This window comes from Cyclopterus lumpus, chromosome 23, assembly GCF_009769545.1.
Source record: "Cyclopterus lumpus isolate fCycLum1 chromosome 23, fCycLum1.pri, whole genome shotgun sequence".
NCBI lineage: Eukaryota > Metazoa > Chordata > Actinopteri > Perciformes > Cyclopteridae > Cyclopterus > Cyclopterus lumpus.
The window spans coordinates 13,932,192-13,949,027 of record NC_046988.1 but is presented as its reverse complement, the minus strand read 5'-3'; the positions used below and the strand labels follow the sequence as shown (position 1 = coordinate 13,949,027).

The 16,836-nt window shown below is 43.4% G+C and overlaps 1 protein-coding gene across 4 annotated transcripts in view; it reads right to left on the bottom strand.

The window, feature by feature from the left end:
* Positions 1 to 2,410: 2,410 nt before the first annotated feature.
* LOC117726010 (ankyrin repeat and BTB/POZ domain-containing protein BTBD11-A) overlaps positions 2,411 to 16,836 on the bottom strand; it is a 117,623-nt gene continuing 103,197 nt past the window's right edge. For 3 of the 4 annotated variants that reach the window (XM_034525978.1, XM_034525980.1, XM_034525981.1), the window contains 12 exons: positions 15,888 to 15,977; positions 13,946 to 14,047; positions 13,154 to 13,247; positions 11,015 to 11,150; positions 7,978 to 8,210; positions 6,123 to 6,301; positions 5,784 to 5,889; positions 4,316 to 4,418; positions 4,121 to 4,202; positions 3,969 to 4,037; positions 3,768 to 3,881; positions 2,411 to 3,234 (listed from right to left, as the gene is read on the bottom strand). In XM_034525978.1, coding sequence (XP_034381869.1) covers positions 2,995 to 3,234; positions 3,768 to 3,881; positions 3,969 to 4,037; positions 4,121 to 4,202; positions 4,316 to 4,418; positions 5,784 to 5,889; positions 6,123 to 6,301; positions 7,978 to 8,210; positions 11,015 to 11,150; positions 13,154 to 13,247; positions 13,946 to 14,047; positions 15,888 to 15,977 — 1,548 coding nt within the window. In that variant the 3' untranslated portion in view covers positions 2,411 to 2,994. The remainder of the gene's footprint in view (positions 3,235 to 3,767; positions 3,882 to 3,968; positions 4,038 to 4,120; positions 4,203 to 4,315; positions 4,419 to 5,783; positions 5,890 to 6,122; positions 6,302 to 7,977; positions 8,211 to 11,014; positions 11,151 to 13,153; positions 13,248 to 13,945; positions 14,048 to 15,887; positions 15,978 to 16,836) is intronic. The other variant, XM_034525979.1, reaches the window with a different exon arrangement.

The window sequence follows — 16,836 nt, the reverse complement described above, 5'->3', positions numbered from 1 at the left end:
CATGAGAAATGTTGTTTATTACCAGGAACAGACAAAGAAACGCTCACACACACCCAGGGAGGCGTTGAAGCTGGTGGACGAAGCACATTGTCAACGACATTAAACAAGAAGAGCCATGCCAACCCACGAAGACTAATAAAAAGACACGCAGATTAAGTCTTTTTGGCTTTTTTTCTCTCATTTTAAAGTCATATTCAGCTCTCTGTGTAGAGATATTAATGTGTTGAGTTAACACCGGGCACCAGAAGTGCTTGACATCATTATGAACCTTTTTAATAAAAATGGTTTTGCATCTCTTTAAGTTACATTTCACGTTTCATTAGAAATGTGTGGCATCGTGAGTTAATCTAAATAAATTATAAACAGCCTACAAGGTAGACATATTCTTCTAAAATGAGTGAAAACACATTTAAAATAAAAAATATATGGGATGTCACAAAAAAAAATAGAAACAAAAATGGAGTATATTCCTGCTTTGTTTTCTCACTCATTTGTCATTGTTTTCGTGTCTTTCAATTCACAATTCACATTTATACTGTAGCGGCATATTATTGCTTGATTTCAAAATCTTTTCTTTAATATATATCACCTTTTCCCTTTTTTTTGTAAAAACAAAAAGAGCCGTGGAATGTAAAATAAAATATATATGCATGTAGGTAAGAAAATAAAGTCGCATAAGGACAATATCCATATTTCATTTTCTGTAACTATTTACAGAACTTAAAAAAACAACTCTCGTATGCCGGCGTGTTTTCTGTTAAAATGTTGTTTTTATGGACCAAAAGTAATTTCGAGTGTGCTACAATATTTTTAAGAAATATCTCTTATGTGGAGGTACATGGATTCATGTAGAAACGACATCACGAGGACAATAAAGACACGTTTGCATCGTGAGGGAAGCATTTGGGGGTTTTGGTTTGTTGCTGGACCCCAGATATTGCACATTGTGTAAATATTAAACCTTTTGTTGCATTATTACATTCATACAATGTACTGTAGAGCTTGGAGCTTTTATGGACACCTTTCTAAAAAAATAAAAAAAATACAGTTCTTAATCTTTTGTTCTGATTGTTTCAAAGTTACTGTTATCTGAGCTCATTGACACAAACAATGGGTGGAGCTGTAATTTTTTACAGCCGGGTGCCATTAAATCATAAATATGAACGTTATGATGGAAACAAAGCTGCCGTTCTTTCTTTCTTTAAGTCACAAGCGTCATTTGCTGTAATCGATAGTTTTTTTCAAATGTACTAAAATATTGCAAATATGCTTTAAAAACCAGTCGGGACTCTGCGAGTCACGTGATATTGTTTTGCGTCTCTAATAAGCTTCGACGGCCGAAGGTGAGGCCTTTTAAAATGCGTCTAGGTCATTTTGGATCATGAAGGGAGCGTCCTCTGATTGGACCGGAACAGTCCACCACCCTGAAGACCTGCGGACCTGCAGACCTGAAGACCTTCAGACCTTCAGACCTTCAGACCTGCAGACCTTCAGACCTTCAGACCTGCAGACCTGAAGACCTGCGGACCTGCAGACCTGAAGACCTGCAGACCTTCAGACCTGCAGACCTTCAGACCTGAAGACCTGCAGACCTTCAGACCTGAAGACCTGCAGACCTGAAGACCTTCAAACCTGCAGACCTTCAGACCTGCAGACCTTCAGACCTTCAGACCTGTTGACCTGCAGACCTGAAGACCTTCAAACCTGAAGACCTTCAAACCTGAAGACCTTCAAACCTTCAGACCTGCAGACCTTCAGACCTTCAGACCTGTTGACCTGCAGACCTGAAGACCTTCAAACCTGCAGACCTTCAGACCTGCAGACCTTCAGACCTTCAGACCTGTTGACCTGCAGACCTGAAGACCTTCAAACCTGAAGACCTTCAAACCTTCAGACCTGCAGACCTTCAGACCTTCAGACCTGTTGACCTGCAGACCTGAAGACCTTCAAACCTGCAGACCTTCAGACCTTTAGACCTTTAGACCTGAAAACCTTCAGACCTGCAGACCTTCAAACCTGCACAGAAAGCACACCGAAAGCCAAACGGAGGATTTCAACATGCAAAACAGACACAAAACAGCTGGGAACAAACTGTCCAGAGGGGGGGGGGGGGGTGGGGGGGGGGCACATTCAATGAGACTGGTGCCATCAGCCAGAAGCGAGTGTGGAGGAGAATACTGTACATCGGTTTACAAAAAAAACAACCAGCACGACGACGACGACGACGACAACGACTTTTCGGGGGACGTATTTACACTTTTGTTTTTTGCTCTAAAAGTCTTGAAAGATAAATCGGGGAATCCGTCTCCAAAAGTCCACGCTCGGTCCGTTTTTTTTTTTTTCCGGTGGATAGAAAGTTAATGAGCAGCGTTTTCCTCTTCCTTCTGGTGTCATGCAACCCCCCCCCCCCCCCCCCCCAAAAAAAACAAGTTGGACATCCGTGTTTTTCCAGCGTGCGGCGGCATAGATCTCACTGAGCGTGGGTGGAAGTGCCTGTGATCGGTGTGGCCTCTGCACACACAGTAGGTAGAACACAGTGAGACGTGTCCCACAGAGAGGAGAGAGGAGGCCACCTGACGTCCGTCTGCATTGCTACTCGCCACTCGCACAGCAGGGTTACATGTTGGCACATGACACACTTTACACTGCGATGGCGTCCACTTCCGTAAAGTTTGTAAACCTAAAGTCTCGCATCCAGAGATGCTGAGAAAGCTGCTTTTATTGAGTCCTACTCTACCCTTTTTTTAAGCCCCCCCCCCCCAAAAAAAAGGTGCACAGGATGTATTTCATGCACGTGTCCTATTATGAAATACAATACAATATGAGCACGATTAGGTCTGAGTGATACTGCTGAGTTTAAAGTTCTCTCTCTCTCTGACATGCCAACGTTGACCCCCAGGGGGCAGAATTAAAGGGAATCCCTGACATGAACACATCCGACAGCCCCTCTTCAACAGTGGAGCCAGGACGGGTGGGGGTGGTGGGGGGGGGGCGTCACACCACCGAGCCCTTGGAGGTGGAGAGGTGGATGGAGTGGATGCGCGTGGCCAGAGTCTTCTCCAGGTCCAGGAGGATGTCGGAGCAAATGCCGGGGCTGGAGGCGGGGCTGGAGGCGGCGGCGGCGGGAGGGGCTTCGTACAGCAGCTGCTTGAAGCCCTCGAGTTCGATGAGCAGCACCATGCTCTTCAGGAAGTAGCCCTCGATGAACGCCGTGAGCTCGGCGGCGCCGAGGAACTGCATGGAGAAAAAAAAAGAGTTATTGCCCGTGAGCGTGGAAGCGTGAGGTACCCCTGCTTTTAGTTTGGTTTAGTCCCAATTCATCTCAGCTGAACGCCACAGTCGTCCCTCACTCGACTGGAGCTTCTTCAGGTCACATGGTCCTCATGTCAGGATGTTTTCTGATTGGTCGTTGAGTGATTTTTAAGCATTTTGGAAAGCGAGCCGGTAGTCGACGTGAATGGGAACCTTTCCAGTTCATGACCTGCATGCAGTTTATTTTCAACCATCTTTTATTCACATTTCCTTATTAGATCATTTTCCTAGGCATTTATATCTCATCAAAATGAAGTGGTCTTTTATTATAATTAAAGAGGCTAATTTTCATTATTATTAGTATTATTTTGTAGGATTTTTTTCTTTTGTGCGAAAGGCACTGACATTTTTTTTTTTCAAACTAAATATCTTTGCGTTACTTGGGTTGGGAACTGGCTCCAGATCAGCTGGTTATTGGCTCCTCCTGCTAACTCTCTGTTTAGCTCGCGCCTCACCTTGGCGTGTTTGTAGAGGTCCACGCAGGTCTCCGTGGTGATGTTCTTGGAGCAGATGATCTCACAGTGTCTCTGAAGGGCCTCTAGTTGGAAGAATTTGGCTGCAGACAGGAGCTGCAGGGAACAGCACAGCCACACAGAATGAGGCCCGGGCCCCCGGGGGGGTGTGGGGGGGGGGGGCTTCGGTTAAGTCTCTCTTACCTCCATGACTTCGGTGTTGCGTATGTGCAGCGACTCGGTGCCTCCGCAGTACAGATACTGCATGACCAGCTGAAACACACAACAGTTCCCGTCGGGTCTGTGCGGAGGACGGCGCGACGCAGTGACAACAACGTGACAAGGAAAATTCTTACGTGGAAAATATTGTACTTGACGTGGCTGATCTCGATGCAGGTGTTCTCTGCTGCCGGTCGGTTCTGGAGGAGAGACTTGAACCTGGATGAGAAACGACGGGTGGGGGGGGGGGGGGGGGGGGAATCGTGGCGTTTATTATAGTCGTGTGAGAAGATAAGAAAAATACATCAATAAACTGCAGGGTAGTTGTTTACCTGGCTGAAGCTGTAAACAGCAACACTTTATGTGCATAAAACGGTTTCCCCTCCACCAGGAAAGTGACGTCAGACATGTCCTTGTTGTTCAGGAAGTGGGGGTCTGAAGAAGAGCACAACACAAACAACCACATGAGTCTTCGAGGCTTCAGATGCATGCGGGACAACAGACTGTCTAGCCGTATTCTACAAGGCCGGCAGTGTCTCCTTGAAACGATGAGCTTTTTAAAGCGCGTTTGCTGGTCCGACACTAGGTGGCGCTGCAGCACAGTCGCCTCCTCCCGCTCTGATCAGAGGTGAGAGACATGAGAATGTGGGAAATGTCTGTGAGTGTTCCCGACTTCAAAAGAAAAAGCAGCTTTGAATCCCAGAGCAGTCTGATGAATCACTTCATTACATGCTTCTAAAAACACGTCACGATAAATGTTCAAAGTGACTTTATCAACGTCTCACGAAAACATTTCATGACTAGCATCGCTGCCGCAAAATATTCGGGTCTATTTTTTTATTTCTTTGTTTTATGCAAAAAAAAGAAATGTTGTGCACTATTTTATATCTTAAGATTTCTCATTTGTCAAGACGTAGTTAATGTTGGAGGAAGCCTGAGATCCTACGACTGCTTCTCTGTAATTGTTGTGTAAATAACAATAAAGACCTTGAAGCTAAACAGAGGTAATATACATATATAAATATATATATAAATATGTATATATATACATATTTATATATACACATATACATATATATATGTGACAGATATATATATATATATATATATATATGACAATTATATATGACAATTTTATATATATATATGACAATTCTATATATATATTATATAATTATAAATATATATATATATATGTGACAGTATATATATAATATAAATATATATATATATGTGAGATATATATCCATAAACATATATGTATATATATATACATATTTATATATACACATATACATATATATATGTGACAGATATATATATACATATGACAATTATATATATGAAAATTATATATATGCCAATTTTATATATGTGACATATACTGTATATATATATATATATATATATATATATATATATATATATGACAGATATATGTATATATATATCTGTGATATATATATATACATATATATACACACATATACATATGTATATATATATAAATATATGTTACATATATATATATAATTGTCATATATATATGACAATTATATATATGACAATTTTATATATATATATATATATATATATATACACAAACTATAACAATCACATAAAAACAAAGTTGCCCCTAAATAACCTTCCAAAACTAAAACTCTTGTCTCGTCTTGAGCCCACTTTGACGAACAAGTAATCTCTGACCTCAACAAAAGATGGAGACATATTCCATCCGAACGGCTTCATCCAATGCACAAAGACCCAGGAAGCGTCTCTATCTCCAACTGGCTCTCTTACCTAAGCGCGAGGTCTGCTTCCTCTTGATCTCCGTGAGCTTGGGGATGGGGAAGGGCCCGTAGCACTGGGTGAAGATGACTGACAGCTGCTGGCTTATCACCTCGTTCTGCCAAACCCCACACAAAAAAAAAAAAAAAACTTTACACAGATTATAGAGTTTCTCTTGGCTAAAAAAAAAAACGTGTATGTAAATGTATGATAATATAGTTTGGAGTGCGACTCAAATATATGCAAATGTGAGTGTTAATGTCACCGCCAGCACAGCACGGTTAGTGCTCCAAAGCAGAAACAGTGGTCTGATGTTTCTCTAACGAGCACTTTACATGAGAAGAAAGTGACCTTGCTGGAGCGGAGGATCTGGAACATGAGCGGCAGGCCGTGCGTGATGAGCTCCTCCGTGTACTCCTCCTCCTGGATGCAGCTGAAGTCCTTGAGCAGGCCCTGGATCAGCGGCCGGCGGTGCTGCATGAAGCAGGTGCGCAGGGACTCCAGCCAGGTGTGCAGCGTCCAGGGAACGCCTGGGAAACAACACAGCGGCAACAGTGAATACAACACACAGCTGAGGAGGGGCGGAGTCAAGGGGGAGGGGGGGGGGGGGGGGGCGACCATGTTTCCATCACTTTTGGTGGCGTTCGTGTCGAGGCGAAAAGGGGGGGCGGGGACGTCGCATGGCGAGCGATTAGTGGGAAGTCGGCGTGAAATATCAAGACACAATTAAAGAATGTGAATGGCTGAAATGTTGTGCGGCAGTACGATGAGCGAGTAACGTCGATGATGACATGGCGGTGGAGGCGTGGCCTAGTGGAGTAGAACGTGAATACACGTTTCTGAGAGATTAATCAGTCAAACTTCTCAAATTTCTGTATTTGCTGCTTTTTCTTTAACGTTTCACAACAGCATGAATGTGTTTATTTGTTTGATTTTTTTTTTTTATGTTCTTGGTCGGTCAACACAAGCTATTTTCAAGATGTCCCCCGTGGGCTCCGGGGAGCTTCGTGATGGGCATTTTTCACTATTCTTTTTGATTGAAAAGTTCCTTCTTGACCTCGAAAAAGTTCACGAAACAATCTCATCACAAATACCATTTAGAGGCTTCAGCCAGAAGACTGGAAGCAAGGGGGGCACAGATGGGCTTCACAGACACAGACAGCAGACGCACACACACACACACACACACACACACACACACAGTGTTGTTTGTTTGTTGTATTTAGCTGATAAACATGAAAACCTCAACAAAGAAAACACCGGATCCGTCTTTTGAAGGTCTCGGTCTCAGACAAAGAGGACTCTGGATTTTTTCCTTTTTCACGACCACAAAAACGGATTTCATTGAATTGTCAGCTGCTGCTGCAGAAACATCATTTCTGAGATCGCTGGTGGAAAACAAAATTCTCCCTCCCGCGAAGAAACGTCTCTATACAGTATATGAGGCAATAAAAGAGTTGAAGGAAGAGGGATCTTTGTTTGTTTTCTGTGTATTTTGGAGGGGATGTGGATCTTTCCGATCATTTCTCAGTGGTTTGCATGTTCCACATTTTATCTGAAGTGTGACGTGCAGTGGTCTTGGTCTTGGTGGTCTTGACTACATAAATGACCATACAGTGCACTATACAAGCATCCCGTTTACTTTTCTAGCACCTCAGGTCCGCAGACTTGACAAAAATGCAGAAATTTACATTGTGCGAATTCCTGTTTATTCCGGTTTCATTTGGATACAGCTTTGGCTGCCTGTCGCCCCCGTTCCTGGTCTTTGAGCTACGCTAAGCTACACTACGCTAAGCTAAGCTAATCGGCTGCCGGTTCATATATTTAACGTACAAGCGCGACGAGAGTGGTATCAATCTTCTTAGCGATTATTTCTGCGCCTGGAATTTAACATCGATAATCTCAAAACAACGAAGTCCAGACCAGCTACTAAATGCCACTTGTGGTGAGATTGTTTTTTGTCAGCTGAAATAAATTAAGCCAATTATTCCTGACACGATCCCGATCAACAGAACCACGACAGTCCAAATAAAACTAGCGCCTATTAAGACCTATTTTCCACTTCCTGTCGCATGGTTGGATGAGTGGCAGGCGATTGCTGAGAGTGTGTACAGGACAGCACAGGACAGGCACACGGGAACGTCTCCAGGACAGCTGGAAGCGGCAGAAGAGCGATGCATGTGAAGCATGTATTAGTAAATCTGACCTAAGCTGCGGATGTCTATGGTGATGTCCACATGGCCGTGCTCTGCGCTATGGTACATGGCCTCTCTCAGGGCCCTCAGTTTGGCCTTTCCTGTTCGCAGCGTCCCCCCGCCGTTGGCCTGCGGCGCCGACCTCTTCTCCCCGGGATCCGTGCTCTCGGCCAGGATCTCCTCCAGGGACAGGACGTCCCCCTTTTCCTGCTCCGACTGGGACAGGAGCTTCCGGAACACGTTCCTGGAGGGCGAGGGGGTTATAGGAAAATAAAAAAAACAAAACAGACAGAGATTAAAGGAAGGCGATAAGACGCAGCGACGGATTGTTTTATGGGGATGCAAAAAAAAAGAAAATGGTAAAAACACCAGAACACAGCCTGGAAAATGCTTCTAATTTAAGCACACGCCAACTGTGTTAAATCCACATTAAGGCCTTCCAGCTCTTGAGCCCTGATGGCACTCAAAATATCCTTGTGTACTTTAACTAAGCACGATCGTTCCGTAGAGTCAAAAATATATGAAGCCTCCTCTGAAAAAGAACAGATAGTAAAAACAATATATGTATAATAACGTGAACATTTGTTCATTGATACCGAATGTAACGTATACAGCGAGATCACAGCCCGGTGATGCAGCGCTGCTACCATCTGCTTTAGGGAGGAGGGGCTCGTTAAGAGGCCGAGTCCTGCACGACATCATATCCCGTTCGGGAGATTTGTTTGATCGCGGATGACAAGTCGGTGGGAGGTTCACGGCCGTCGCTTTGAAGCCGTTTGCTAGAACCTTGTTTGATCTCCTACGACAGCCACTACCTCCCTTTTTTTTTTTCATTTTGGAGATTTGGCTGCTTTCTTACCGTTCAGCTACGAGATCATTAGTGAGGTCCGACGTGGATGTTGGGGATGAGTCACATTTCAGCTCGTCACAAAGGGGCGTAGATCTGTCGAAGTTCCTTTACTCCACATTCTGGAAGATATTTCTTTCAGGACCTGGCTTTTTGTACAAGGGCTTCCCCCGAAACTGTCGCAACAATAGTGCAGCATTGAGTGAAATAGCATTAAAATGTCGCTTTAAAAGGTGCCAGATCCGGTTTGGGAGAATTTTGATTTCCTCTTCATGAATTTCAACATGTTAGCTAACAGCGCTAACAGCGCTAACAGCAGCGAGAAAGCTGACAGATGTTACAGTGTTTACCAGACATAACAGGTAAACATAGATAATTGATAATTGCTTGTCGCTACATTGATGTTCAATGTGTTAATAAATAGCATAACAAACACAAGTTTAAACCCTGAAAAAGACCCACATCAAAAATGTCCACATACTTTTAGCCGTATGGTTTACATGAGGTCCAATGGGAGAAAACGGCTAACGGAGGTTTAGAATGGAGATTGATATCAGAAAGAGCTCTGCGACCTAGCCCGGCCTTTAGCTTAGCACAAAGACCGGAACAGCCGAACCCACACAGGGTTCTAAGTCAAAAGTGGGTTCTAAGTTCAAAAGTGGGTTCTAAGTTCAAAAGTGGGTTCTAAGTTCAAAGTGGGTTCTAAGTCAAAAATGGGTTCTAAGTCAAAAGTGGGTTCTAAGTCAAAAATGGGTTCTAATTCAAAATTGGGTTCTAAGTAAAAAATGGGTTCTAAGTCAAAAGTGGGTTCTAAGTTCAAAGTGGGTTCTAAGTCAAAAATGGGTTCAAAGTCAAAAGTGGGTTCTAAGTCAAAAATGGGTTCTCAGTCAAAAGCGGGTTCTAAGTCAAAAATGGGTTCTAATTCAAAATTGGGTTCTAAGTAAAAAGTGGGTTCTAAGTCAAAAATGGGTTCTAATTCAAAATTGGGTTCTAAGTAAAAAATGGGTTCTAAGTCAACAGTGGGTTCTAAGTCAAAAGTGGGTTCTAAGTTTAAAGTGGGTTCTAAGTCAAAAATGGGTTCTAATTCAAAAATGGGTTCTAAGTCAAAAGTGGGTTCTAAGTCAAAAGCGGGTTCTAAGTCAAAAATGGGTTCTAAGTCAAAAGCGGGTTCTAAGTCAAAAATGGGTTCTAAGTCAAAAGTGGGTTCTAAGTAAAAAATGGGTTCTAAGTCAAAAGTGGGTTCTAAGTTTAAAGTGGGTTCTAAGTCAAAAATGGGTTCTAAGTCAAAAGTGGGTTCTAAGTTCAAAGTGGGTTCTAAGTCAAAAATGGGTTCTAAGTCAAAAGTGGGTTCTAAGTCAAAAATGTGTTCTAATTCAAAATTGGGTTCTAAGTAAAAAATGGGTTCTAAGTCAAAAGTGGGTTCTAAGTCAAAAGTGGGTTCTAAGTTTAAAGTGGGTTCTAAGTCAAAAATGGGTTCTAAGTCAAAAGTGGGTTCTAAGTTCAAAGTGGGTTCTAAGTCAAAAATGGGTTCTAATTCAAAAATGGGTTCTAAGTCAAAAGTGGGTTCTAAGTTTAAAGTGGGTTCTAAGTCAAAAATGGGTTCTAAGTCAAAAGTGGGTTCTAAGTTCAAAGTGGGTTCTAAGTCAAAAATGGGTTCTAATTCAAAAGTGGGTTCTAAGTCAAAAGTGGGTTCTAAGTTCAAACTGGGTTCTTTAAACAGAACCCAGATATTCCGTAACACGTAACTTGGGCGTTCTAGAACCCAGGTATTCCGGAGCCCTTTGTATAAACAACGTCTCATCTCCAATTCTTCTGTTTTCGCCACCTCTCCACCAATCAGAATGCAGTTTGAGGCCGGCTCCCGTCAGCGCTGCAGCATTCTCGGCGTTCCAGGATTGATGGTCTTAATAACGCCGCATCGCGCCGCTGGCTTCCCGACGGCCCTCTGCGCTCTGAACGTTGACGCGCTTCGTCTCACTCGGCTGCCGGGAAGTCAAGCTGGAGCCGTAAGAGCCGCTAAATAGACCGCGGCCGCTTAGCCCCGCCCGCCGCCTGACAGGCCTCTCATACGCACATCGTGACAGGCGGAGAGACCAGGGCCCAGTGAGTAAATGGATCAATACTGTGGTAATGGATATCTCACTGCTGACTGGAACCTGTGTGTGTGTGTGTGTGTGTGTGTGTGTGATTGCCTGTATCACCTGTGGCCGTGTGCTGCTGCCAGGCTGAATGAGTTCATGTCTCCCAGCGGTGCCGAGGAGATGCCGTTCCGACACATGGTCCCGATCATGGGGTCGGCCCCCCTCTCCAGAAGCAAGCTCACCAGCTCAAAGTTACCTAACCGGGGTGACACGCGGACAAAAAAAGAGTGAACGCACTAAACTTACAGCTTATGTTGACTAGTTGTGGAACGCTGTTAATTAATTAATTATATTTTAAGTGCAATTTTGAGACACTGCTTTTCTCAAAGCTCCTACAGGGAACGTTCACTTTGAGTTGATGTTGGTGATCCCTGACAGAGCACCGGGGGTCCCTTTAGAAAACCTCTGGCAGTGTGCCCCTCTCAGTCCTGGTCTAAGGCTGCAGCGAAGCCGGATCTGGGTCTGGAGGCCCCGCTGGAGCCTGAGCTGAAGGAGTGTCTCGTGAACCCGCATGATTTTTTGTCTCATTTCACCGTCGACATCAAGAATAACGACGCAGAAAAAGCCAATCTTCTCGCTGATGGTCTTGTTTACTTGTGAAGGTCATAGAGAGGCACCAGTATCACATTGAGACTGATCCATGACCAGTTTAAAGTGTACTTTATACTATACGTGTCCCATATAGCCAACATTATAATGAGGGACTACTTTATGCCTTAGTAACACATTGGTGCATGCACCATTAGGTGCGTATTGATCTGTATGTGTCCTATGTTTATATGTACTAGTATAAATCTGAAAATGGTAACATAATCTAATATAGTATTCTATATGCATAATTAGTTCTTTTAAGTGCATTTAGCTTCAGTGACATTTTTAAATTCAGGGATTTTCCCATAATAATAATAATGTAATGTAGTATTCCTACAGCGTGGTGTGTTGTATAAGTAAAAGATCTGAATAGCAGCCCTGATGGTCCTTTAGGTGGCTGTTGAAGTGACATAATAAACATAGTAAACGTGTACACAAATGCACATTAAACAGAACCAGTGAGATCTGCCCTGAAGAGCAACGTAAACACCTCCCCGCTCATTTAAAACCAGCTGACTGAAGCTTCTACATCGTTGTAAAGTTAATGTAACAGTTCAGTAAAACCTGCACAGTCACTCTCTCGTTGCTTTTCATCAGCGACGTTTGCTCTGGGATTGTAGTCTTTATTTAATCAACGTTATTTATTACGGACGTTGAGGGGGTTCGTTATCCGCGGTGGCGTGTTAAATCACTCGTTGCCGTGCCAACGCGGCCGCCCCGCACCCCTTTGTGACATTGAAGATTCACTAGCCGGGTGTCACGTCTGACTGAACTTTAATTTAACTTTTGGAAAATAACCTTGGTTATAATTATTTTTAAAAGGCTGCAGGGTAGAGTAGTTAATAATAAGCAAATCATTTTGGCAAATGTGTGACTTGTGTATTGAAAAGGAATGTGCCTGGAACTATAGCAGCCAGTTAGCTTAGCTTAGCATAACGACTGGAAATAGGCGTCCAAAGATAACAAAAATATGCCTCCCAGCTCCTCTGAAGCTCATTAATTTAGTTATATCTTGCGTGTTTAATCAACAATTTGTGGTATTACAAGGCTCTAAGTGAGAGACGAGTTTCCACTGGTTGCATCACCATGACGACAAGACGTCTTCAGTTCATGTACGTTAGGCACGACAGTCTTTATGCTAAGCTAAGCTAACCAGCTGCTGGCTTTAGCTCTATATTTCTTTTCATTTAACCTTTATTAAAAAATCTCTTTTTCAACACAGTTTAACAATGTTGAACACAAAAAACAGCAAATTACTATTTAAAATGAGCAAACTACAGAACCGTAAAACATTTTTTTAAACATTTCTTTTTTGCAACTAATTCCAAGCAGAGGGAGATGCATACTTAAATGCCTTTTTTCTTATTATTTATTTAGAAATATTATTATTTATTGGCTTTAGGGACAGGTAGTTGGAGGAAGTCATTTAACATTTAGTGCATTCTCCAATCTCATATAGTAATTAATTAATTAGATGACAGAAGAATGCTTTCTGGTGAGCTTGAACTCCCGCACGTCACGACCAATACAAACATCCCATAAACGCCGCATCGAGATTAAAAAAACAACAACATTTGGGTCGAATATGAACGTGAACGTATGGATCACCTGCAGCGGAGGCCAGCTGAAGCGGGGTCTCCGTGTAGTTCTCCGCCCCATCCTGCAGGGCGCCCTCCACGTTCCCTCTGTTATCCAGCAACAACTGTGGCGGGGGTGGAGGGAGGTGCAAAGGAGGGAGGGAGGGAGGGGAGGGGGGGAAGCAACCAGGGGAGGGGGGGGGAGGAAGGAAGTAAACAGGCGAGGAGGAGAAGGTGCGGTTACATTCGAGCTCGGCAACAGGGGAAGCCTCAACTGTTGGAAACCTGGACCCCCTGATGTAGAGCTCGTCCTCGCTCCGGACACTAAACACACTCTCACACTTCTTCATTAGCTTCTTGTAGATGGTGACGACTTATCTTTTTCTACCCCCCCCCCCCCCCCCCCCCCCCCCCCAAAAAAAAAGAGAAAGAAAAAGCACCTCTCATTGTGGTAGTGCGGATGAATGATAAAAGTAAATCCTGAGGGCGACGCTGTTCATCAGCCGGTGTCAGCTCGTACAATAACTACCGCTACATAGTAGATAATGAACACAACACCATTTTGCATCCCCGAAGCTGCATATCAGGCTGGCTGAGCTCGGGGCTCTCTGTTCAGTTTTTACCACAAAATCCTCAAGTTGTGGATTAAAACCTGGAGGCTACACAACTCATCTGCACATCTCTTCATAGGATATTAAAAAGCGATAACTACTGCACACACACGCACACACACACACACACACACACACACACACACACACACACAGGATCATCATCATCATCATTACATCCTCAGGGTTACACAGGTCATAAACGTCACTACCTGCACGACAGGCACGTGTCCGTGCAACACGGCGAACGTGAGTGGCGTCCCATGGCGCGTTTCGGGGTAAACTGAGGGGTGCTTGTTTACTGTGCTTGGCACCTGGGAAGTCATAGGTGGGAGTTCAGGGAGAGAGATACACAGCCATTAACATTCACAGCTCAGGGCGGGGGGGATGTTGGAGGGGGGAGGGGGAAGGGGAGAGGGAGAGGGAGAAGCAGTATGCAGGAGGAGACGTGTAAGCAAAGGAGGGCAGGATGGCAGAAGGAGGTTCTCCTCTTGAGTTTCACAGAACAGATCCGACTTCTCTTATTCCTCGTCCTTCATTTCAAAGAGAGAAAACACGACGTGGGCGGAGACGAAGACAGTCGAAGGAGTGGGGGGGGGGGGGGAATGATTTCTAAACGGCGCCCCGGAGAAAAAAGAGGTTTAACGTAACGACACATTTCAATTGAGCGCCGATGGACACCGGAGGGACTGAATTATTAACGAGGTCGTAAGACGTGAGATGACAATAATATTCGTAATGACAAAAAAAGTTGTGTTACGCAACATCGTTTTACTTAGCGGCTCAAATTACAAGCTTGAAGTTTTCTTTTAGCTATGTTGACATTGGCGCTTAATTTACAGTAATGTACTGTATAAGTGTATAAGTATGCACTCAGTTGGGACACTATACCTCGTACATTAGTTATTCTTTCATCTCATAATACAAGATTTAAAAGTTGTGCTTTTTTCGTGATTTCCTTGTGAAGAAACTCGGCTAAATCTTACATAAATCTTATAAACTCATCAATTAATTCAATTCAATTTAATATAATTAGTTCCTTTTTACGATCTGCACGGCATGTACGACGTCCTCCGTCCGAGGACCTTTGACCCCAGGAAAGAAAAAAAAATAGCATTTCAAGAAACCTCGGGAAGAGCAACAGAGGAGGGTCACGTATACAGAATAAACCACATCATAGTAAATCCATATGATAGAAAGTATTCATATAATGAGAGTAATAATAGAAGTAGGAGACCAATATAAGCAGAAATAATAATAATATGCCTCGCCTTTACCCCTCTTGCTCATATATCTGGTCATAGAAGCTATCTGGATGAAACTTAAACATAACTCTGCATCATAAATGAAAGAATCAAAACACAGCTGCATATGGATCGTGTGCTCCACAAACAATTATAAAATGCTACACAACAGTCGTGCTCTGAATGAATGAAACCGGAGGTATTGATGATAAAACCAGCTGATTGGACGAGTTTAAGCTTTTCTGCTAAATGGCCGACTGTGACCGGCTTTTATATTCTCTCCCTTCGTGATCTATAAATAACTTTATTGGCTGTCACATTAAAAAAAATATACTTTGCACGGTGGACACATCAGTGTTGAAAACAGACTAAACCAACGGAGCAAGAACAACAGCCAACAACGGGGTCACTGTGAGGCCATGAAGCATTTATACTCTAGAATATTCTTATTGATAGCTACGATTAAAGCAGCAACACACACACACACACACACACACACACACACACACACACACACACACACAGAGGACACACGACACGTGCAATGACCTTCATGCTTCACGTGCAGTCTGTGGTGGAAAGTGACACTACGTGCACACGCGCATGACGCCGCACAGTGATGCATTGTGGGTGCGGTTCGCCGTGTCGGTAGATTATTATTTTTACATCGTTGTTAGCGTGCAAATGATCCTCCGTTATTGCTCGTCAGTGCACTTTGTGTGATATGCTGAGCATGCCGACAGCGGGTGAGAGGATGAAGACAGAGGGGGGGGGGGGGGGGGGAAGGGGGAGGAGCAACACAAAGTGGGTCCATCGTTTCCACACAACAAATGTAAATGAACATTTTGGAACAACGAAACAGAAATGTGGATATTTAACGTGGCGCTCGCGGCGTCTCGTGAACACTGACCTCGCTGTTGATGTCGGCGCCGGCGTCGAGCAGCATCTGGACCATGGCCTCGTCGCCGCGCACGCAGGCGTACATGAGAGGGGTCATTCCCTGTGGGGGGGAGGAGGTTACTGGGTTTCTGCAATGCACTTTTGCACAGAGGAAAGGAGACGAACCGGATCGCTTTATCATTTTTAAAACGTGATTACAAATATGCACACACTTGTACTTTGCTCGCTTGTGACAAATTTTTGCGCTGCAATACTTTAAACTACTCCAATTTATGTACTTTTAACACTGCTTTTATTTTGATTTACATGCACAAATACCATGAAATGTGTGAAATATTGTTATGGATCAAAATACAATCGAAAAATATTTTTTTTATGCAAGGAATGTGCATGAGAAAGGACCGTTTGATGTGAGGAACGGTCGCGCTAAATGGCTGAATATTAAGTCAACAGTTATCAGTGTATACTAGTCATTAGGGTCATCATAACTTACTGTCATAGTTAATGCATAATGAACCCCAATCGGGTTCAAACCACTTTACTATTATGGAAAAACTATGATTACGACATTGAAATAGACTTCCATACGATCAGACTTCCTTTTGCAACCAGAGGAGTCGCCCCCTGGTGGTCAGCAGACAGAATGACAGTTTGTGGTACTTCAAAACCTCTTGTACAAATATGATAATCATCTCACACTTGGTAGGTATATAAAATATTATATTATATCCAAATCTGACACTTCAAAAACATAATTTTTAATGATGTTTGCGTGTTTTTGTTTGTTCGTTAACATACGACTTCATTGGCGTGCTCTGCTTTTGAGGATTTAACACCTAATTAATGAAGTGTACTCATTAGTGTACCGAACAAACAGCCCAGATTCTTTGTTTCTCCTGTTAACTGCTTCATGAAAAACCAGAGCTCAGTCCTACCATGAGCCCTTCAGAGACCACTAG